Source organism: Mesoplodon densirostris, chromosome 9, assembly GCF_025265405.1.
Source record: "Mesoplodon densirostris isolate mMesDen1 chromosome 9, mMesDen1 primary haplotype, whole genome shotgun sequence".
In the NCBI taxonomy this organism is placed as follows: Eukaryota; Metazoa; Chordata; class Mammalia; order Artiodactyla; family Ziphiidae; genus Mesoplodon; species Mesoplodon densirostris.
In genome coordinates, this window is record NC_082669.1 from 105181831 (window position 1) to 105206716 (window position 24886).

General features: G+C 36.8%; 1 protein-coding gene across 1 annotated transcript in view; it reads left to right on the forward strand.

Annotated features, from left to right (window-relative positions):
* The window catches only part of CNTNAP2 (contactin associated protein 2), a 1481544-nt gene that overhangs the window by 226441 nt on the left and 1230217 nt on the right, over window positions 1–24886 (forward strand). The window contains exon 6 of the mRNA XM_060107754.1: window positions 10605–10752. Within this exon, the coding sequence (XP_059963737.1) occupies window positions 10605–10752 (148 nt within the window). The remainder of the gene's footprint in view (window positions 1–10604; window positions 10753–24886) is intronic.

Genomic DNA, 24886 nt, shown 5'->3' on the forward strand with positions numbered 1-24886 from the left:
AGCAGAAGCGCCCAGAGAGAATATTGCTGCTTATATGTAGATAAAATATTTTGGCATTTTTCCCCCAACATATTTGCTGTGGTTTAGCAATCTAAGGAATATGCTTTTAGCAGAGTTCAAGTGCATTACAGAAGTGAACATAGAGATTTGATGGTCGGGTTTGTGTGTGTGTGTATATGTGTGTTCATTTTCACATTGATCCTAGCATTTCTCCCCTGATTTTGATGTGATTTTTGCATGACTGTTTCCTGTTTTTCCCCCATGATCTCTGGAATTCCCAGACACTTTATATATTGATAATGACATCCCCATAACTCTGGGAAAACTTGTTTTATTAACCTAGTGTCTTGTCGAATCAGACAAGCATGCTCTATTTTTTTCCTGTAGGATATTATCTAACCTATGGTTTATTAACTATAAATATTTTTGAACTAGTTTTTGGTACATCCCAAAATAAGAGTTATGAAATGTAAACAGGTGGGAGTTTGGGAATGAACACTTTTATTTATTCATTTAACCGGGCAGTAAACTGATACTCACTAAACACCAACCACTGTGCTAGGGGCAGCAGAATAGCGGCGGACCAGAGGTTTGATCACAAGCCTCCATGCTGACTTACATACTTCTGAAACAGTGATTAGGTGGATGATCACAAACATAATGAAGTTATGACAATTGAATGAAGGGAAAGAAAAGTATAGGATGCTATGAGGCTCCCTGCAAAACGGTGGGTGTTTGAGGAGTGAGTGTCAGGGAAGGGACTTGCTCCAGAAGCTTATGTAAGCTGAGTGCTGCAGGATGTGTTTGTACAGCCCGATCAGGAGGATGACAAGAGGGATCAGGTGAAGAGGCCAGAGTGGGGCGGTAACATGTAGTACTTTATGAAGGTACTTCTTTTCTTTCTGCCTCGGCAGGAAGTATAACTGAGGCTTGGAGACTCCAATCATGGTTGCACAGTAGAAAATCCGTTTCTACCTTTTGATATGAATTGATGGCATGAGGACAATAAAATTTAAAATCCAGCAAGAAATAAAATTACACTGAAAGAAAAGTAATTAGAATGATCACAGGTTTATGACATCAAATTAAGGACTCAATATGTGTTTCTATGGCAGCAGCGGCATTTTCTGTCTTAAGAAAATAAGATCTCTCACTTTAAGAAGTATTCGTGTGTTGTTTTTCTCACATAAGTTGCCATTTATGAGACTTGTTGTAGCACTAAAAGCTCCTCCTATAGGCTTACTTATACAGGAGCTGGGTGTTTTAGACATATTTTTCAGTCTTAAGCAAAACCTTGAGCTTGCAATCCCTTATTTTAGGTTTCTGAAATGGTGAGGTTTTAGTGAAGACTAAATATATTTATTCCCTTCATAAAATACTTTCTAAGTTACACTTCAAACCGCATAATAATGAATTTGAGGGAAAATGTTACTTCCTGCATTATACATAACATCCTTCTAAATCCCTATATATTTTCCTCCAGTCTGATAAATCATATGCTTCAAGGGTTGACAAAATGCTTTCCCAAAGTTTGTTGGTTTTTAAATGCCAAGTGGCTCAAAAGTCTCCTGATGATTTTAGATTTGGCTTCCTATCTGAGGGAGGATTTATTAATTTGAAAGATTGTCTTAGACCAGGGGTTGGCAAACTCTAGCCCATGGGCTAACTCTGGTCCATGCCTGTTCTTTTAATGTCTGTGAACTAAGATGGTTTTTACATTTTTCAAGTGTTGTTAAAAATTAAAAGGAAAGGGCTTCCCTGGTGGCGCAGTGGTTGAGAGTCCGCCTGCCGATGCAGGGGACACGGGTTCGTGCCCCAGTCCAGGAAGATCCCACGTGCCACGGAGCAGCTGGACCCGTGAGCCATGGCTGCTGAGCGTGTGCGTCCGGAGCCTGTGCTCCGCAGCGGGAGAGGCCACAACAGTGAGAGGCCCGCGTACCGCAAAAAAAAAAAAAAAAAAAAAAAAAAAAGGAAGAAGAAGGAGAATCTGGGTCTGAAAGGTATGCAGTCTGCTAAGCCGCAAATATTTACTATTTGGTACTTTACAGAAAAAGTCTGCCTCTCCTCTCTTAGGCCATCAGAATTATTGTTTGAACTAGAAGAAATATTTAGTGCACATGGTGGGAAATTTTCAGTTATTAAAACTTCAGTGATACTTAGATTATTCTGCAGTGAGCTTTCTGAACAACTCAATTTTTTTTAAAAAAAAGCTCTCTTGGCTGTATATTTTGATAATTTATAAGACAGTAACTCAGAACGAGCACCATAAGTTTAGCATTACGTTATATTGTTCTCAGTTTTACTAAGCATAAAGCTTGGCGAATTACATAAATGCTATGTGAGTAAAAAACAAAAAAGAAAAAGAAAGAAAAAAATCCTTCTAAGCGTGTATACAAATCACAGCCAGTATGGGAGATTTAGTAGCAGTGACATGTAATTCACAAGCTTATGTAAATTGATTTTCAGTCTTACAGTGCTGAATTTGGCTGGTGCTTCCATGTGTCCACAAAGCATACATTTTGTGTGACATTTGTCTAAATGAAGGTTGAATTTTAAAGGATAGTGTTCTATTCAAGAAAGATTCAAATTCCTTTGTAATTTTTCAATTTTTGATACAGATATACAAATCATAAAGGTTTTGTAAAAATCAGCTGTATATCTTACCTTGTTTTTTCCTTTCTTTTGTTTTTACATTTATGTGAAAAAGTGCAAGTGAGTGTGAGAGTCAAATGATGTGGGGAAAAAAATGTTCTTTTCAAACCGTATGGCAATGTAGCTATTACTACTTAAATAGTATTTGCACTATAGCAAACCTGCCTTTCTTTTCATAATAAACACTCTCATTCAAACTTTTTAATTGCTCGTATTAAAATTTGCAGAGGAGCTTTGGCTAATGATCACAGTAGGAGCATCTTTGGGGAAAATGCATGAGAAAAGAATATATTAATGTTGTCAAAATTCATGGAAATAAAAATGCTGAGAAAAGTAAAGGATGCAGGCAAAATATGCTAATAAGTGGGCTGGAAATCAAGTGTACATCCAAAATGTGGTAGGATAAAAATTATCTATCAAACTTTAAATTTGATATTCAAATAGGTAACATCAAATATCAAAAATAAAATGTGTTGTGCCTATTAAATAGAAAAAGCTTTATTCCCAGCTGAAAATTTGATTCTCAAACAAAGGTCAGTGTGGGAGTGGATGCTCTTGTTACTTTGCCCTGGTTTGCCCAGACTAGCTATTCGACATCCAGTAAGTCCTCTAATTTCTCAGAACCTGAGTTTACCGATTTGAAAAAATAGCATCCCTTCCAAACTTAGAATTTCCTATGAGGCACAAACAATACAGAGTGTACTAGAATGCCTTAAATAATAAAGTGATATATAAATATTAGATGTTGCTTTTATAAAATCAATGGCTACACCTCCTTCTACTTTTCTTAACTTTTCCAAATACTGCTATTGATGAGACATTTCACATCTATTTACACCTTTATATTCAAGACAATGATTGGTAACACCTACACCATTCTTTTGAAATGTTTTAAACTTCAATTTAGGGTACTGTCTTAAATCTCAATATGCTTGGAAATGAAAAGAAGTGCAAAAAACACAGTCTACTGATGCTGTGAATTCTGAATACCATATGCCCTGCATTTGTTCATAAATAATAAATGTTACCCTTTCTGAAAAGCTATCCTAAACATCTCAAATTTTCTGTGACCTTTCAATCTGATGGAGAAGTCTCAAATGCAATATATTTAAGTCTTCACTAATTATCTTTCCCTTTAAATATCTTTGTATTAGTCGATATTCTTTCAGTTTCCTAAAAAGCAAACAAATGAGAACACAGGTCAAATAATCAAAAAGACTGCAGGCTTTCTTCAGCAAGCTCTGAATTTAGATGCTGAGATGAAGTCATCACAGATGGGCCTACTTTGTCTTTCTCTGACATCCATCCCTTTATAATACAGTGGCCAACAGGAGCTCAGTGGACGGAGCACTTTCTTTCCTAGTGGTTCTGTATATTGTTTTGTTTTCTCCACATATGTCACACATTTGGGATCCAGGATACAAGAAGTGTCCTGTCGCTCCCCTCCAGCACTCACATCCACTCCAGCATTCCTACCTTTTCCATAAACAACCCCACTCCTCTGGAGCACATGTCACCAGATTATTCCATCCACCAGTATCCTAGGTTTTATGTTATGATATAGTCTTCTATTTTCCTAGGAACTTTGCTTTATTTGGAGAGGGGGATTTTACTGGCCCCAGTCTTTAAAATTAAATTATGTGACTTTTTTGCTTAAAACTCTGCCATGGATTTCCTTCCAGCCCAATTAAAATGAAACTGACAACATTATCATGGCCTGCAGGCCCTCCTTGCTTCCTCACTGTGCTCCATAAACTCTGGCTTCCTTACTGTCCTCAGAACATGCAAAGTATACTCAAGATGTTTGCATTTCTGGCCTTTGTGTATACAGTATATGTAATTATATTTATATTTATATATATATATATATATATATACACACACACACATATATATGTATATATATGTATACATATATGTGTGTGTGTGTGTATATATATATATATATATATATATATATATATATATATATATATATATAAAAGCATACCTGGGAGATATTGTGTGTTCAGTTCCAGATCGCCACAATAAAGAGAATATCGCAATACAGTGAGTCACATGACATTTTTGGTTTCCCAGTAAAGCAGTGTAGAAGTTAGGTTTATACTATACTGTGGTCTAGTTAGTATGCAATACCATTATGTCTAAAAACAATGGGCATATCTTAATTTAAAAATACTTCATTGCTAAACAATGTGAGCCATCATCTGAGCCCTCAGGGAGTTGCCGTCTTTTTGCTGGTGGAGGGTCCTGCCTCCACGTGGACGTCTGCTGACTGATCAGGGTGGTGATCGTTGAAGGCTGGGTCGGCCGTGACACTTCCTTAAAACAGGTCAGCGATGACGTTTGCTGCATCAGTTGACTCTTCCTTTCATTTAAACACTTAGATTTATGAGTTGGCCTGATTTCAGTATTGCTCTATCTCAGGGAGTCAGGAGGCCCAAAGAGAGGAAAAGGGATGGAGGAATGGCCAGTCAGTGGGGCAGTCAGAACACACACAGCATTTCTAGATTAAGTTCACGATCTTATGTGGGTATGGTTCATGGCACCCCAAAACAATTGTGGTAGTAACATCAAAGATCACTGATCACAGATCACCATGACGAGTATAATAATCATGAAAACGTTTGAAATGTTACAAGAATTACCAAAATGTGACGCAGAGACATAAAGTGAGCAAGGCTGTTGGAAAAATGGTGCCAATAGGCTTGCTGCAGTCAGTGTTGCCATAAACCTTCAATATGTGTAAAAAAAAGAAAGAAAAAGAAAACAAAACAATATCTGTGAAGCAGAAAAATGAGGCATGCCTCTAATATATGACAATATATACATATTATATAACAGTATATTCAATATATATACATATTCATTGTATATTATTTTTTAAAATTTTTGTTGGAGTATAGTTGATTTAAAATGTTGTTAGTTTCTGCTGTACGGCAAAGTGAATCAGTTATATATACGCATATATCCACTCTTTTAGATCCTTTTCTCATATAGGTCATTACAGAGTGTTGAGAAGAGTTCCCTATGCTATACAGTAGGTCCTTATCAGTTATCTATCTTTTATATAGTAGTGTGTATATGTCAATCCCAATCTCCCAATTTATCCCTCCCCCCTTACCTCCCTGGTAACCATAAGTTTCTTTCCTACATCTGTGACTCTATTTCTGTTTTGTAAATAAGTTCATTTGTACATTTTTTTAGATCCTACATATAAGCAGTATATGATATTTTTCTTTCTCTGTCTGACTTACTTGCTCAGTATGACAATCTCTAGGTCCGCCCATGTTGCTGCACGTGGCATTATATCATTCTTTTTTATGGCTGAGTAATAGTCCATTGTACATATCTTCTTTATCCATTCCTCTGTCATGGACATTTAGGTTGCTTCCATGTCCTAGCTATTGTAAATATATTAATTGTATTTTATTTATTATCTGTTCCACTCTGTACTGCCATACTATGTACTTTAATCATATAAATGTGAACTGAAACTCTGTATTGTTCACCCCTGTCTCCCCAGTGATTTGAACAGTATCTGGTGCATAAAAGACTCTCAGATATTTCCTGAGTGAATGAATAAGTGGAGGATCAATGAATGAATATATGAATGAATTATTCCAGCAGAAGTGCTAAAATTGAGCCTCATTGAGTTAGGTGCCCACCCCTGGTGTCAGAGAGAGGCATCTGCCTCTCCTGGATCAGGTAGTTTAAGAGTGAAGTCTGGATAATGTTTAAAGAAATTTTAAAGAAAATCTGGTTGCTGTTACTTAAAGAGCAGAGTTTGCTGGGGAAGGAAGGAATGGATGTCTACTGTCTTACCCTCCTTCCCTCTTTCTGTCACCAATGCCAATATGTTCATACCTGGGAGTAGGTTGCTCTGTATCTTTGCTCTTACTCCCTTCTCTCAAAATGTTGTTACTTCTTCTTTTGAAATGTATCTCTCTTATTTTCTTACTTTTCCTTACCACCATGTGGCATCGACTCTTAACTGTTTGTTGCTAATCTTTCTGCCCCCACGATGATCTCCCACCACCTGGGATCTCCTGAATATGGCTCTCATTCTGTCATCTAAAAAAAAAGAAATGTATGCTACGTTCTTTCGTCCATAATCAGACAGAACTTGTTAAAACATTCACGATTTTCCAATATAAACACTTCCTTCCAATCAGACTTATGTCCTTATGACTTATTCCTGAATATACCTTAGTTCATGTTTTCAGAGTCCACAATTTTAGTTCTAAAGTAGATTTTCCAGATAAGCTAGTCAACTCTTTTTGGGGGGGACAGACACAGGGAGAAGGAATGAAAAGAACTGAGGTCTGGAGAAGGTACCCCTAAAGAACAACATTTCAGCACAATTACAACTTAACTCTGGGTATCTCTAGCCCTAGATCTGAGCTCCTTGTTTATGCCAGCCTTTTCCTGTTCTCTCCTGTGTCCTACTCCCTTCCTACCTCCTGCACACCAGTCTGCCCTCCGACCCAGCTGAGGTCTATCTCTTTCTGTAGTTTTCTTGATTACATAGTTTTCATAGAATTCCAAGTACTATGGAAATTACTAGCTATGCCACGCACTTCTGTACTTCCTTTTGATGCTGCCTTTTGCAGTAAGGGCTGTGACATCATGACTTATAATAAGAAATATATTTCTTCTGTCTTGATCCATGTTTTCTATCACACAGCTTCTAAAACCCTTGGGACTTCCTAAGTGATAAGTGCAATAAAGCTGAAATGTGTCTTTTTTATGGATAACAAGTTCCTTTCAACCACACCTGAGTTCATGTCAATGAGGTGATTTTTGGAAAGCCCCTAGGTAACTGTAAGATGGGGCTGGTTAACAGGGGAACCAACCGTGTGATTAGAGAGTTGGAATTTGCAGCCTCATCCTGACCTCTGGGAAGGAGAGAGGGGCAGGAGATTGAGTTCAGTCACCAGTGGCCAATGACTTAATCATCATGCCTGCATCCTGCAGCCACCATACAAATCCAGAAGTTCAGGAGTTCAGAAAGCTTGGTAAGTGTAGGTGCCGGGAGGGTGGTACATGTGGAGAGGGCTCAGCACCCCTTCGCAGCCACCTTGCTCTATGCATCCCTTCCATGTGGCTGTTCCTGAGTTACATCCTTCATAATAAACTGGTAATCTAGTACGTAAACTGTTTTCCTGAGTCCTGTGAGCTGTGCAGCAAGTGATTGAATCTAAGGAGGTGGTCGTGGGAACCTCTGTCGTATGGTCTGTCAGAAGCATAGGTGACAAACTGGACTTGAGATGGGCATCTGAAGTGGGGGTCATCTTGTGGGACTGAGCCCTTAACCTGTGGGATCTGAATCTATCTCCAGATAGATAGTATTAGAATTAAGTTAAATTATGGGACGCCAGCTGGTGTCCATAAAGAATCATGTGACATGTGGGAAAACCCCTACATCTGGTGTCAGAAATAAAGCACTGAGAGTAGAGGAGAAACGCAGAGGAGTATTTGTCTTCTTTCAGGCCTCATAAGGCTACAGATGTCTCAGAAGCAGGGTTCCAAGAAAGTTACTTGCTGTCTTTGTTGTTGTTAATATTCATATACCACCTAGCACCATGTTAAGCATATAGTTGATCCTTAAGTTAAAATTGTTTGGTGGCTTTTGTTGAATATTATTTAAGATAATATTTAGGGCTTCCCTGGTGACACAGTGGTTAAGAATCCTCCTGCCAATGCAGGGGACACGGGTTCGAGCCCTGGTCCGGGAGGATCCCACATGCTGTGGAGCAGCTAAGCTTGTGCGCCACAACTACTGAGCCTGCGCTCTAGAGCCTGTGAGCCGCAACTACTGAGCCCGTGTGCCACAACTACTGAATCCCGTGCACCTAGAGCCCGTGCTCCACAACATGAGAAGCCACCGCAATGAGAAGCCCGCGCACTGCAACAGAGAGTAGGCCCCGCTCACTGCAACTAGAGAAAGCCCGCACAGCAACGAAAACCCAACACAGCCAAAAATAAATAAATTAAATAAATATTTTTTTTAAAAAAACATAATATTTAGATTAACCTATCTGCCATCAAGGATTTAATTCGGGTGATTTTAGTCAGGGATTCTCATTGGTATTGCTTTCGAAGACAGAACAACCAATTGTGATATTAAAATTCAGCCATGGTTTAATAAAATAGTTAGATTTGTGGCTTCTTTGTAAGACTAAAAGCTGGTTAGAAAAATACCTAAAAAGAAAAAAAAAACTTTTTACTATTTTCCTTAATCAAATGTTGTCAACAAGATGCAAAGAAGATGTCTATTTAAGTGATGAAATTTAAGACCTGAAGCTCAAATGGTTTTGTCCAATGAAGGATTGAAGTGGGTGTGGCTATTTTGAAAAGGCAGTGGTAGTATGTAGCTTGAGGAAAACCAAGGAGAACACAACAAAAATCATTACTAAAAAGGATCCCAGTTTCCAAAGCATGAAATTGTACATGTTATAGACTATTACCCACGATGCAGATTGTTGGAACCATCTTATGTTCTATAAAATAGTTTAAATCTTGAGGAAATATTTCAGTATGCTCCCTGTATTACTAGGTCTTACACTATACATTTTGTATTTTGGAGGCCAGGAGTATGACTGGAGAATGAGCACTGGGTAACCAACTTTATACCACAAGTATACCTTTGTGATATTTGTGTGCAATTAAACCAGAGCCTTCCGTTTCAAAGCTGCTACGTACTTTTTTATTAAAAGCATCTTTACTTGTCTCTTATTAATTTTATAACTCTTAAAAGTTGTTATAAAAGAGATATTTCAAAAAGATGAAACTCATGATTTTATATAGAAGCAAATTCAAAACCTTAGGTCAAGAATATAACAGAATAGCAATGTAATATAGTGTTTATGTTGTATCTTTTCGTGACTAAAAAAGTTCAGTGTTCTTTTTAAAATTTTTATTTCAATGTTTAGGAGATTATTTAAACAAATATAGAAGAGGATCTCATGTAGAATATAGCTTTCCAAAAACTAAAGTTATCTAAGGTAGGGACAGCTAGAATGTGTATATGAAATTAAGCGGCTCATGTTTAAAACAGTTCACACATATACTTCTCATTTATTTGACATACTCTAAAATATCATGGTCTCTTGATTTAAATCGTCCTTGCTTTAAATTGTAATTTTATACTGACATTTTTCCTATTATTAAATTCTTATTAGATTCTTTTTGAGTGTGGCATCTATGGCTTTCCCTATCCCTGTGCCCCCCATATTATCTTGCTTTATACTTACTATGCAGTAAATGTTTTATAAATGTTTGCTGATGAATGATAGCCATGCCCAAAGAAAATCCATTTGTTCTCTGCTGAGAAAATATAGACAATATGAACTTTCAACATAAAAAAAGATTCATGGCAAATGATTCTTGACAGAATCTTCTATAAATAAGAAAAATGAAATCAACATGTTTCTGATCCACTCATATATATTCATGCTAATAAAAGGTAGAAGTGCCCAGCCTCTGCACAACATATTCAATTGCTCTTTTTACCGAGCTGATGTTGAAAAAATTTTCAAATTTGTAATGATGGCCTGGGAAGGTAACATAGAGGAGATTTTTAAAAAGCAAGAAATACAGTTGGATTCTGTGAAAAATTGCTTATTGTGTAGTTTAAATGTGAAATAATAGAACTCGTAATTTAAATGTTTACTGGATACTACAGTGCGTGCCACAGTGTTTCATTCTTTTAACATATGTGTGCATGTCCACATATGAAAGGACCCATGGAAACTTTGGCCTCGTTCCCATTTAAAATTGGACTTGTTTTCAAATAAAGAACATATAGAAGCTTTTTTCAAATTGTTTATGGTTTAGAGAATATGAAATCCCTCACTGGATAAGAAAACTTATGTTTATTGCAGGACATAGAGAACATGGTTTTTTCTAAAGTATTTTCCCCTAATTTTCGAATCCCGTTTCTTTTTCAGGCATTTCCTGGCAACGTCAACTCCGATAGTGTGGTTCGGCATGATTTACAGCATCCAGTAATCGCCCGCTACGTGCGCCTCGTGCCTCTGGATTGGAACGGAGAAGGCCGCATTGGGCTCAGAATTGAGGTCTACGGCTGCTCTTACTGTGAGTACCGTACTGTCGAAATTTGTGGTGGATTTTGTCATCTTCATTTAATTAGTCATTTTGTTATTTTGAATTATTGAATATTAGTTGCTTTCTCTGACAGTAAATTGCAATGTTTCTTTATATAAATGATATATAAGGTTGTTTGTACGTTATAAATATATATTTACATTTTGACACAAACACACATATAAGAATATCTTAAGGACACCTAAGTAGAGGACTTGGGAAATGATTTCTGTTCAGTAGACTAAAACAGCAAAGTTTATTCATAAGGTTGCTTGGAGTCTTATGAAATACTTAAAAAACAGAAACTTATACTCTTATTCATCTTTTTGACTCTGTGATGGATTTGAAAACAGTCTTAAGAACTTCCTTCTGGTTCTCTTTAATTATATATATACCTTTTGTTATTTTAAAGCCAACCACTGAGTTTTAAGGTCAATTATATTTTGTATGTCTTAAAGTTTTATTGGTTCCTTTTTAAAACTTACTCAGTCACCTAAAAAGTTTCTTTTCCTTTAATCGTGTTTTTGATTACCCTTTTGTATTTTTTAAATACATTATATCTATGTCTAATGATTCCAATATATGGAGTTTTAGGGATTGTCATTCTGCTCTGTTGTTTCAGCCGGTTTTGCTGGTGGTGCTTGTTTTCTCCTCCTCTCCCTCCTCCTCCTCTTAATTCTTTCCTTTCTTCCTGCTGCTTCTTAGCATTCTTATCTGCCTATCCTTCTTGTCCTTAACTTTAGCTCATCCATCTTCTTGAACTGTGACCTCAGTTTCTTCAAAACTTTATCTGTGGAACTTCTTTTAGGTGAAGGTTGATGGTGGCTTCTTCTGGAGAAGATGGATCTTATTTGCTTCTGTGAAGGCAGTACTAACACAGAATTACTTTAAAGATTATTTGAGGCTTTTTGAGGCCACTAGGTACTACACATTCAGTCTGCAAACACTGGCTTTATTTTATGTGGCTGCGCCTCACGGCTTGCAGGATCTTAATTCCCCAACCAGGGATTGAACATGCGCCCTTAGCAATGAAAGCACTGAGTTCTAACCACTGGACTGCCAGGGAATTCCCCCAGACACTAGCTTTAGAATATGAAGTATCTGGTAAAATAGTCATCTCCTCCTGGGAAGTTTTTCTTCCTGTTCTAATTGCTGGGGGAGGAGGGATGCTGGATCCAGATAGGGCAGGGAATCAGGAGATCAGCTTCATGCAAGGAGTTTCCTATTAGACTCTCCCCTACCCCTTGCTGTAGACCCATAGCAACAAAAGCTTAACTGTAATCAGAAAATGCAAATGTCCTATTGGGCAAGCTTTTAAAAATTAACCAAACATTTTGTAGTTTATAATAAAAAGTATATAAAGCTTTCACCTTTGTATGCATTTAGTACCTGTAATGATGACCAAATCATATTTATTCATGGGCAATACTGTTATGTGAAAACTGGGCTGGTTACTAAAAAAGGGCCGAAGAGATCATTTAATAAATTCTATAGGTGTTTCTTTTATTTGGTCATCACTTTATAGTAGCAAATATAATGAGTAGAGAGACAGATTTAGTTCTTCAGGAGAATGTAGATATTCAGGAAGAAGATTTAACTTTTCAGAAGCCTAAAATGACCCTCAACATAAACTGGGAGCCTTTCTACTATGTGGTCTGGGTATTCATGGGCACAGAACTCTGTGTTCATACATATTCTAGCTTTCAGCATCGTGGTGGGAAGGCCAAAGCAAAATGTTTTTGTCTGCATGACATATCTTCTAAGGAGCATGTTCAGTTTTCAGTAAATGAAAAATAAGTAATATTCTCCATGGAAACATGATGTATATAATTTATTTTATTAATCATTATTTATTGAGCAGTTTCCATGGGTCATGAAATATGCTAAATGTTAAGACTATGACAGTAAATAAGAAAAACATGGTAAGAGAGAAAGTGGAGCAATTAATCCAGTAGTAGTATTTATTAGGATACAAATAATGAGGGTTAAAATTTTCCCAAAGGCACACAGCCTAAGTGACAGAGCTGAAAGGGAAACCAGACATCCTGGTGGTATGACAAGAGCTCACCACCACTCCTGTTTTCCCGCTCCTAAATTCTAACAAAGTGAATCCCATGTGACCTTCATCAGGTTGATAAGTCAATTATATTGACACCTCAGAGGCACCCATCAATCCCCCTCCCAGTAACTACTACTTCTTAAAGGTAAATATTCACCTGGGTTTTATCCCCATAGATTAGGGTCATTTTTTTAATTTTAAAATCTCATACAAATGAAATGATAAATATACATTATTTCCCCTCTGACTTCTTTTGTTCAAAATATTTGTGAAATTACCCATGTTGTTATTTGTGGTATTTGTTTATTTTCATGAATAATATTATTCTATTGCATGCCTATTCTACAATAATGTATTCATTTCGTGTTGATAAACATTGAGTTGTTTCCAGTTTTTGGTTATTTCAGTAGAATTGCTATGAACGTTTTTCATAGGTATAGAGGTAGGAATGGGTAATACCAAATTAGGATACATGGTTTTTGCTTGTTTGTTTTGTGGTACGCGGGCTTCTCACTGTTGTGGCCTCTCCCATTGCGGAGCACAGGCTCTGGACGCGCAGGCTCAGCGGCCATGGCTCACGGGCCCAGCCGCTCCACGGCATGTGGGATCCTCCCGAACCGGGGCACAAACCCGTGTCCCCTGCATCGGCAGGCGGACTCTCAACCAGTGCGCCACCAGGGAAGCCCTGTATGATTAACTTTGTTAATAATGGGAAAAATTTCCTAAAGTGGTTTTATCAATTTAGACTGTCAAAACCAACGTACTAGGGTTCCTAGTTGCGCCACAAATTCAGACATTTAGAAATGAACGTTTGAAAGTTTTAGCCATTCTGGTGTTTGTTCATTATATGCAGTTTAGTGTTAGTGAACATTTTCCTGATTTTTGAGGAGGTTATGCTTACTGTAATTTGTATACCCTCTTTTTGAAGGGTTTGTTCAAGAACTGTGCCCATACTTCTGTTGAATTGTCTTCTATTTATCTGTTTTTCTGAGTAGTTTTTAAAGCCAACCCTGTCTTTTTTTTTTTCATTCTCATTATGCTATATAGACATGCATGTTATTTTTGAGATGGCTTTCCTTAAAAATAGCCATTTTAAAACCAGCACTGTCCATAAAGTTACTTGAGAATCCACAGTGAAGGGCGAAAGCAGCTTGTCAAAAGGCACATGGTCTGCTGACTCTTTTTTTTTTTTTTTTACATCTTTATTGGAGTATAATTGCTTTACAATGGTGTGTTAGTTTCTGCTTTATAACAAAGTGAATCAGCTCTACATACATATATTCCCATATCTCTTCCCTCTTGCGTCTCCCTCCCTCCCACCCTCCCTATCCCACCCCTCTAGGTGGTCACAAACCACCGAGCTGATCTCCCTGTGCTATGCGGCTGCTTCCCACTAGCTATCTACCTTACGTTTGGTAGTGTATATATGTCCATGCCTCTCTCTCACTTTGTCACAGCTTACCCTTCCCCCTCCCCATATCCTCAAGTCCATTCTCTAGTAGGTCTGTGTCTTTATTCCTGTCTTACCCCTAGGTTCTTCATGACTTTTTTTTTTCTTAAATTCCATATACATGTGTTAGCATACGGTATTTGTCTTTCTCTTTCTGACTTAGTTCACTCTGTATGACAGACTCTAGATCTATCCACCTCATTACAAATAGCTCAACTTCGTTTCTTTTTATGGCTGAGTAATATTCCATTGTATATATGTGCCACATGTTCTTTATCCATTCATCCGATGATGGACACTTAGGTTGTTTCCATCTCCGGGCTATTGTAAATAGAGCTGCAATGAACATTTTGGTACATGTGTGGTTTAAAGTATGACGATGTGTTCTATAATCATTTCAAGTAGCTTTGTAAAATGTTGAGTTAGTGCTATCATGAGATTTCCCATCAAGCCTGGGCCTTGGCAGTCACAAGACATGAAGGAAAAATGCTTGAAGCTAAATAGGATGCTGACTTTTCTAGGTTACAAACCTCTCTGGGGGGAATATAATCCTACACTTTGGGAAACTGGATTAACCTTTATACCAATAGACGCCAGTAGAGTAAATGATAAATTGGCAACATAAAGTAAGATAAAACTTTATACAAAGATGTCAGTGTTCTAGATCTGCTCCAGCCACTAGCCACATGTGGTTACTGAGCACTTGAAATGTAGCTAAGACAACTGAGAACTAAGCTGTGTTTAATTTTCATTCATTTGAATTTGAATTTAAGTAGCATGACTACTGGCTCCCATATTGGATGGTACAGAGTATAAGAACCAAAACATCTGCTTCTTAGTTTTCTCCTTTGTCCTTTTTTAAACATTTATTTTTTTAAATAGCAGTCTCTAATTTTTTTTTCTTAGTTTGGAAAACAATAATTTAATCATCATGGAAGCTGTCTGTACTATCAAAAATTTATGACTGGTCATTCCTCTAACCAGGTCATTTTCCTAACCAATGTCCAGATCCCATTATTTTTCATATATCTATGTATGAAGAATGCAAAATATACTTATGTCTTTTACAAGAAAAATATACATGTTTATAATAAGAAAAAGATGTGTTAAACATATTTGTTATGGACAACTTTTCCAAAGTTAATCGATGAGTTAAACTTACCTACACTGGAATCCAGACTTGAGTGGCCTCGTAGAAGGTGACCTTCTATTTCTTTTTTTCTTTTTTTTCCATTTAGTGAGCTACTGCCTCAAGGGCTTTGTTTGAGTTTTCAGTGGGAAGGGAATCACAGATCTTTGAGAGGGGAAGTGTCCCTCAGATACACTCCCCTTTTGCCCCCTTAATAACAGCAATCCTGTGTATTCCAGGGTCCAGCAAGGAGATACTAGGCTTTGATCACTCCTAGGGAAAAGAAATGAATTCTCTCATCTTTTTAGAAAACCTTTAGGGGGTTTGTCTGAGATCTGTCTTATACCTGCAGGTTAAGGAATGGGTTTGTACTTCAAAGTTTGCCAGAAGAACTAGAGAAGGAAAAACATCAGTATGAGGCTGCTTCTGCGGGAGTGCGTACCTACTGTAATTCCTCTTGTATTTGTCATCTTTCTTCTCTGCAGTCCTTCCATGGTTACTCTGTCACCTGAGAAGTTAGATGCTTCTCAAGGTTGAAAATAAGAAGTTCACTCTTTTCCAGGTGGAGGGAGAAGTTTATTTCCAGGCCACTGCTTTTAAGCCTTTAGGACTTCTGCTGTTTTTGTTTCCTGACTTGTCTTGATGATAATATGAATTCCAATTTCAATGAATTTAGACTCATTTAAAATCATTCTGCTCCCTCTACATTTGGTTCTCCCTCAAGTTTAGTTGAAATAAGTGCATGCTGTTATTTTTAAAACTTAATGATATTCCCAATGTCTTCTGACTCAGTAAGCTTCCTCCCAAAGCACTGATGCTAATCTTCTTACTCTGTACCCAAGGGACTGCATGAAGCAGAAGGGAGAGGTCTCAGTCTAATAACTTTAAAAAATCATTTATGTCTGAAGCACTCAAACATGCATCTTACAAAGTCCCTACATGGTGCATTGATTAAAGCAGTGAGCATTTTCTGATGACAAATACTAAATTAGCTTTTAACCAGAGTCTTCATACAAGTAAGGTCAGCACCTTGGCAAACCAGGATACACACAAACCAAGGTAATTTTTATATGCGCTTTCAATTTGGATGAATAATTAGTAAAGCCTATATATATATATATATATATATATATATATATATATATATATATATATATATATATATATATATATATATATATGTTACCCAATGCAAATCCTGGTGGAAAATAAGTGCCAGCCAGGGGGGAAAATAGATCAAGAGGTGCCAAGTACACTTAGAAGGAGGACAGTGTTTTGTCCTTTTCATGCTGTGCCAATGGGAATATTCCCTCCTAAGGACCACAGACTAACTGCCATAGCTCCCGTGCTGCCTAGGCAAGAGATGCTGCCAGGTGTATGTATATTAGGTTCCCAGGGCTGTCGTAACAAAATACCACAAACTGTGTAGCTTAAGACAACAGAGGTTTATTCTCTCATGTTTCTAGAGAGCATAAGTCTGAAATTAAGGTGTTAGCAGAGTTGGTTCCTTCTGGAGGCTCCGAGAGAGGAACCATCCCATGCCTCTCCGCTAGCATCTGGTGGTTGCTAGCAGTTCTTGGTGTTCCCTGCCCAGTGTTGCCACATTATTCCAATGCCTGCCTCTGCCTTCACGTGGCCGTCTTCCCTCTGTGTGTCTATGTCTCTGTGTCTTCACATGACCTTTTTACAAGGACACCAGTCATTGGATTCAGGATCTACTCCAATTCAGTATGACCTCATCTTAAAGGAACTAATTACATCTGCAAAGACCCTATTTCCAAATAAGGCCACATTTTGAGTTGCTGGGTGATTATGAATTTGGGGGAAACATTATGCAATCCAGTGCAACACTTATTCATTAAAATTGGTAAGAATTTCTGTGTAGATCAGTTTAGCTGGGCAGAAAAATAAAAACACTTCTGAATGTCAACCCATGTTTTCCTCTTTACATTAGATATTTCATTTTGCATAATACTTGTATTATTGTGTTTTGTGTTCATCACACACACACATATGTGAAGTAAAAGATTTGTATGTTGCTTGAGCACCAATATATTGTGACACAGATTCATCAATCCATTAGCATTTGTCCAATTCTATCTGTAAAGTATTTTGCTAATTTAAAATCTAAAATGCAAATCAGATCATATCACGCCTGTGCTCAGAATACTTTATGATCCTACATTTGCCTATAAAATCCAAGTTGTTAGCTTGAAATATAGTGCCCTTCCAATTACCTCTGCTGCCTTAATGTCCTATCATTTCCATGTTGTACTTTATGCTCCACTAATACAAACTATCCGTATTTCCAAATACATGACCCGCTTACATAACATGTGTTCATCCTAGATATCCTCCCCAACTGCGGTACCCTCCCCATCATTCTTCTGACCAAATTGTCTTATCCTCCAAGATTCACTTGAGATGCAATTTCCAACAAGAAGATTTCTCTGAATTTCCAGAATGAAGCACATCATTTTTTCTTTACTCCTTTTACACTATAAATATTTCTAGTGGAATATTCATCAAAATATTCCAAAATGTAGCAGACTGTAAGATATTGGGGGGACCGGGGAGACACAGTCATCTTAGCCATCATTGGCATCCCACTAATGAGCAGACTCCCTGCATGCAATTAATGTTTGCTGAACTGAACTAATGTCAGATGTAAATGATGCAGACCTACCTTATTCCCTCAGTGAAAATTGATTACTATTTACTACTTGATGTTGTATAAATTCCTTCATTGGTTGAACAGGGTATGATATTTTTATTACTAATACACATTTCTTTTTATTAATGTTATTCAAATAATGCTTTTTGACAGTATATTTTCTTTTTTTTTAAATTGGGGTATAGTTGTCTTACAATGCTATGTTAGTTTCTACTGTACAGCGAAGTGAAGTAGAGTTCCCTGTGCTATACAGTAGGTCCTTATTAGTTATCTATTTTATACATAGTGGTGTATATATGTCAATCCCAATCTCCCAATTCATCCCACCCCTCCCCTTTCCCCCCTTGGTGTCCATACATTTGTTCTCTACATCTGTGTCTCTGTTTCTGCCTTGCAAACCGGTTCATCCATACCATTTTTCTAGATTCCACATATATGCATTAATATACAATATTTGTTTTTCTCTTTCTGACTTACTTCACTCTGTATGACAGTCTCTAGATCTATCCATGTCTCTACAAATGACCCAATTTCATTCCTTTTTATGGCTGAGTGATGTTCCACTGTATATATGAACCAGATCTTCTTTATCCATTCGTCTGTCGATGGACATTTAGGTTGCTTCCATGACTTGGCTATTGTAAATAGTGCTGCAGTGAACATTGGGGTGCGTGTGTCTTTTTTTTTTAACATCTTTATTGGAGTACAATCAAAGTGAATCAGATATATATATATATACTTATATGCCCATATCCCTTCCCTCTTGCATCTCCCTCCCACCCTCCCTATCCCACCCCTCTAGGTGGTCACAAAGCACCGAGCTGATCTCACTGTGTTACGCGGCTGCTTCCCACTAGCTATCTATTTTACGTTTGGTAGTGTATGTATGTCCATGCCACTCTCTCACTTCATCCCAGCTTGCCCTTCCCCCTCCCCATGTCCTCAAGTCCATTCTCTAGGTCTACATATTTATTCCTGTCCTGCCCCTAGTTTCCTCAAAACCAATTTTTTTTTAGATTCCATATATATGTGTTAGCATACGGTATTTTTTTTTCTCTTTTTGACTTACTTCACTCTGTATGACAGATTCTAAATCCATCCACTCACTACAAATAACTCAATTTCATTTCTTTTTATGGCTGAGTAATATTCCATTGTATATATGTGCCACATCTTTTTTATCCATTCATCTGTCGATGGACACTTAGGTTGCTTCCCTGTCCTGGCTGCAATGAACATTGTGGTACATGACTCTTTTTGAGTTATGGTTTTCTCAGGGTATATGCCCAGGAGTGGGATTGATGGGTCACATGGTAGTTCTATTTTTAGTTTTTTAAGGAACCTCCCTACTGTTCTCCATAGTGACTGTATCAATTTACATTCCCACCAACAGTGCAAGGGTGTTTCCTTTTCTCCACACCCTCTCCAGCATTTATTGTTTGTAGATTTTTTGATGATGGCCATTCTGACCAGTGTGAGGTGATACATCATTGTAGCTTTGATTTGCATTTCTTTAATAATTAGTGATATTGAGCATCTTTTCATGTGCCTCTTGGCCATCTGTATGTCTTCTTTGGAGAAATGTCTATTTAGGTCTTCTGCCCATTTTTTGATTGGGTTGTTTGTTTCTTTGATGTTGAGCTGCGTGAGCTGTTCATAGATCTTGGAGATTAATCCTTTGTCCATTGATTCATTTACAAATATTTTTTCCCATTCTGAGTGTTGTCTTTTCACCTTGTTTATGGTTTCCTTTTCTGTGCAAAAGCTTTTAAATTTCGTTAGGTCCCATTTGTTTATTTTTGTTTTTATTTCCATTTCTCTAGGAGGTGGGTCAAAAAGGATCTTGCTGCAATTTATGTCATAGAGTGTTCTGCCTATGTTTTCCTCTAAGAGTTTTATAGTGTCTGGTCTTACATTTATGTCTTTAATCCATTTTGAGTTTATTTTTGTGTATGGTGTTAGGGGCTGTTCTAATTTCATTCTTTTACATGTAGCTGTCCAGTTTTCCCAGCACCACGTATTGAAGAGACTGTCTTTTCTCCATTGCATATCCTTGCCTCCTTTGTCATAGATTAGTTGACCATAGGTGTGTGGGTTTATCTCTGGGCTTTCTGTCCTGTTCCATTGATCTATATTTCTGTTTTTGTGCCGGTACCATATTGTCTTGATTACTGTAGCTTTGTAGTATAGTCTGAAGTCAGGGAGTCTGATTCCTCCAGCTCTGTTTTGTTTTTGTTTTTGTTTTTTTTCTCAAGATTGCTTTGGCTCTCCATAGCACAGGGAAATCAGCTCGGTGCTTTGTGACCACCTAGCAGGGTGGGATAAGGATGGTGGGAGGGAGACACAAGAGGGAGGGGTATGGGGATATATGTATACATATAGCTGATTCACTTTGTTATACAGCAGAAACTAACACATTATAAAGCAATTATACTTTGATAAAGATGTTAAAAAAATGATTGCTTTGGCTATTTGGGGTCTTTTGTGTCTCCATACAAATTTTAAGATTTTTTTGTTCTAGTTCTGTGAAAGATGCCATTGGTAATTTGATAGGGATTGCATTGAATTTGTAGATTGCTTTGTGTAGTATAGTCATTTTCACAATATTGATTCTTCCCATCCAAGAACATGGTATATCTCTCCATCTGTTTGTGTCATCTTTGATTTCTTTCAGTGTCTTATACTGAGTACAGGTCTTTTACCTCCTTAGGTAGGTTTATTCCTAGGTATTTTATTCTTTTGTTGCAATGGTGAATGGGATTGTTTTGTTAATTTCTCTTTCAAACAGGGTATGATTCTATTACATCGTATTGAATGGTGCTCTAGGGGCCTACAGAACGTTGAAATAATTGCTAAACTGAATGTCTTAATAGGTGTACCAGAAGAGCCATATTTAAAAAAAAAGAACTCAGTATTTCTTTTTCTAGTTAAATATTTCCAGACTTTGTGTTATTTCTATTTAAGATTATCTTAAAGCACAATTTCATGAGGCTGCTTCATGGATTACAAATATAAATTGCTTAGCATCAGAGGGGAAAATACCACACTCATTAATTAACTTGAACTTTATGTTGAGTGATGTGAAAATAAAAGTAAATTCATATAAAAATAGATTTAATAGCTATCAAAGTCAAGTTATACATGGTAAAGAGATAATTAAAATTGTCATGCCAGTGTATTATGTATGCAAGGACACGCTGTGATCTTAAGCTTGTGTGCAGTTAGATAAAAAATAAATTCATTTGCTGTGTATAACCAGAAATGGTCTTGCTATTAAGAGAAATGGGATTTAGATTCAAGCACATGTTTTATTCTTTGGTTCTTTAAAAAGTAGATTGTATTTCAAACTGGAATTGGAATATTTTATAACAGACTATTTCTCTATATCTAACTGTGGTTCACTTCTGTGATGATAATGCAGCAACTGATCATTCTTGCAGTAGTCTGCTGTTTGTTGAGATGGTGAAAATATACTGGATCATTTGTGTCACAGTCTTTACTTTTTTAGCAATCTAAATTTAAAAGTATAGATATTAAAAGATAATAAGGTGCTATCATTTTATGGAATAAAAAGTCAGGTATGCAGTGGGTCTCATCCCTGGATTGAAATTTGAGGATGACATTTGCATTGAAATGAGTTTACCATAATGAAGAACAAAGAAGTTCATTCTCATTTTTCCTGTCTGTGGAGATACAAGCTATCAGCATTTAATTAATTTTTTCCAGTGTGATTTATTTACTTGGAAAATAGTTACTATTGAGTCTGTTCAATGAGAAGGCACAGGAAGTATAACATTCTACTTAAGTACAAGACAGTCACAAGTGACAGCTAGTTCATATTCAGGAGAAATACTTTGTAAGTCACTGATTTAGAGTTAGGGTTACATTATATTGCTTACTACAAAATCTAACTTTAAATTTACCCTCAGGAATTTTCAAAGTTCACATATAAAATCAAAAATTTTGACTTAAAGCAAATCAGAATTATTAGTACAGAATAACATGTAATCAGACCCATGTTTGCAGCCCCAAGTTAAGAATAATCATATACTTCTCTTGTGGAATAAGAGAGGATATATTTGTATTGCAAATATTATTCCAAAATCATTTTCATAAAACAATTTTCCAAGAAAAATAAGCATATTAAAACAAAGCATAATATTTTCTGATAATTGACTGAGGATAAGAATAAAGTAACGAAAAATTACCATGCTTCAGCATGGTTTACAAATAAGGCATTTTGATTAAAACGAAGAGCCGTATGTGTACTCTACCAGAACTTTAAAAAGTTCCCAAGAGACCTCCCAGCCCCATCCCTATTGGACTAATGAGGAAACCAAAACTCACAGGTTTATGTGACTTGCATAAAGGAGTTAATTGCAGACCTAGGAATCCTGCATAGCAGTCTAGAGCATTGCTTCCTCTCTGACATTTGATACCTCTCCCCTCTTGTTAATTATTCTTTTCTTCTTCTCCACCCACAAGGAATTTTATAATTACAGCAATGACCTACAGAAAATATTTGTAGATTCTAGTGGCTAAAATATTATCAGTTTTCACCACAAAAACATATAGAAGGAGATATTTAACAAGAAAAATATCTCAGCAATATTGCACATCCCAAATGTCCAATAGGACAATTTAAATGACTGATCTTCAAAATACACTCATTTGAGGACAGGTTGCAAACAACACAACTCAAGCTTTCTTTGCATTTTTGTGCAGAAAGTTGATCAACATCGGTATATGTCTAAAGGAAATCTCAGCTCCTGAGATATTTTAGCTCCTTTTTACGTGTATGTTAACCCTTATATATGTTAGGTGATTACAAAGAGTATTAAAGTCCGAGTTACAGTTATGCAATTCTTCAATATTTTACTTATAATCCTTGTTTGATGTGAGGAAAGTAAAATTTAAAATGCTGCAAATATATACTAAGAGATTTTTTTATTAGCTTTTATTCTTGAGTTGTTAGTCTTAATTATCACCTATTTAAATTAGCTTAGCTAGGGAGATAAGAACAAATATTTAAGATGGCAATTATCACCCTCATGAATTAAAAGTAACAATATAATAAAATAATCATCTAGTATGCTGACTTCTAAACTTCCAGCAACCCAAATTACTTGGATATATCACTTAAAAATTAGAAATCAGTCATTTTAAAACATTTGATCATTTTATTCCTATTAGACTAGTGTCAGATCCTTCTTACCAAGACTTGAAGAGAATTATCACAGTTTTCTTTTTTATACTCCTATTCTGGATGAAGCACATAAGTACTATTTTCTTATGCTCCAGACAGTCTCATATTAGTCTTTTCAGCCTTTCATGCTTGTTCTGGTGAGCTGGGAGGAGTTAAAGAAACTGTCCTGTGTTCCATTTCACTCCCAGTTACTGGGAGAATGATCTTAGGGGAGAAAGAGGCAATTGATCTGGACCAATTTCTTTAAACCTTCCAATAACTATACCCCCAAGCGCCCCCAAATAATTATCTCTTCTAGGAGAAAAGTCCTTATCTATGGAATGTTTTGAGCAAGATATCCCTGTTTTAGGTTGCTTTCCCTCTCTACATTTATGTTCACAGCTCCCTGGAAAATAACTCATACACTAGGTAATCACTGAGGTGTTGAATGGAGATGTTTCATAACTTAAACACTCAGGAATAAGCAGGAACTATGCCTGACCCCTGAGATAAGGGAGGAGTTTTGGCTACGGGACCTTATCCATGGGAGCAGGGTGTGAGGGAAACTTGGTGGTAGGTTATTTTAGACCCTCCTGGTTTTTCTTAGATGTTAACGTACGCATAATATTGGGCCTTAATTTTAGGCCTTATACCAAAGTCTCTTGATTGCATATTTCCTGAAATTATTGGTAAAATTAGGCTCTGGATAAGACCTTTATCTGTGTAAATGTGATTTCACCATGTGATCTACGTATCACCACATGGATTGTATTCATTACTAGCCTTGGTCATATCAACAACATGCAAAACCACATGCAACATTCTTTCTCCCCTGCAATCAGCCTACTGTTTATCAGGTTTTGTATATTGAGTGGTTTGTGCTATTTTAAACTTGCTCTATCAGCCATATTTGTGTATTGTACAAAATGAATCTAGAGAATTGCAAGTATCTCCTTACACTTACTTAGAAATTTAAATGTTTTAATATTTGGGAGGGCAGTCCTCTTTCCTATGGCATGGTGCTTATATAGAAAAGATCAGTCTTTCCCTCAAATCATTTTTACAAGGTTTTCCTACGTTACAAAGGATTAGGTGAAAATATGATTAAACTCACTCTCTTAACTGTTTGAGCACAATTGGTTTAATGACCCCTCTGATTAACCTCTACTCCAAATTGAGAGTAAAGTTGTATCCATCTATTACCAGGATGCTTTCAGTTGACCCAAAATAAAGTATATTTACTAATGCTAGAGTCAGCAGTCAAAAAGCAAATTCAGTAATTATTACAGCACAACCCAGTGAGAGGTCCAGAAGCATGTCTGAGGGGTAGAGCAGAACAAGGGGTTTCAATTCCTTCTTCAAAGGAGCTTTTTTCAACCATGTTTAAGGTAAAACATAACACAAATTCATTTAAAACCATGCTACAAGGGAAGTGCTCTTAATTCAAGGTCATAAGATGACTGAAGAATGCATTGTGTTTCCTCCTTTGTCAGCCAACAATGTAGACTCATTCTGGACTTGGCTCAAAACCGCTCAGCATAATGGTAGAATCTCCTCCATCTCTCACATGACCTTCCACAGTCACTCTAGATCACGTCATCACCTCCTGCTTTTATAATTTGTGGCAT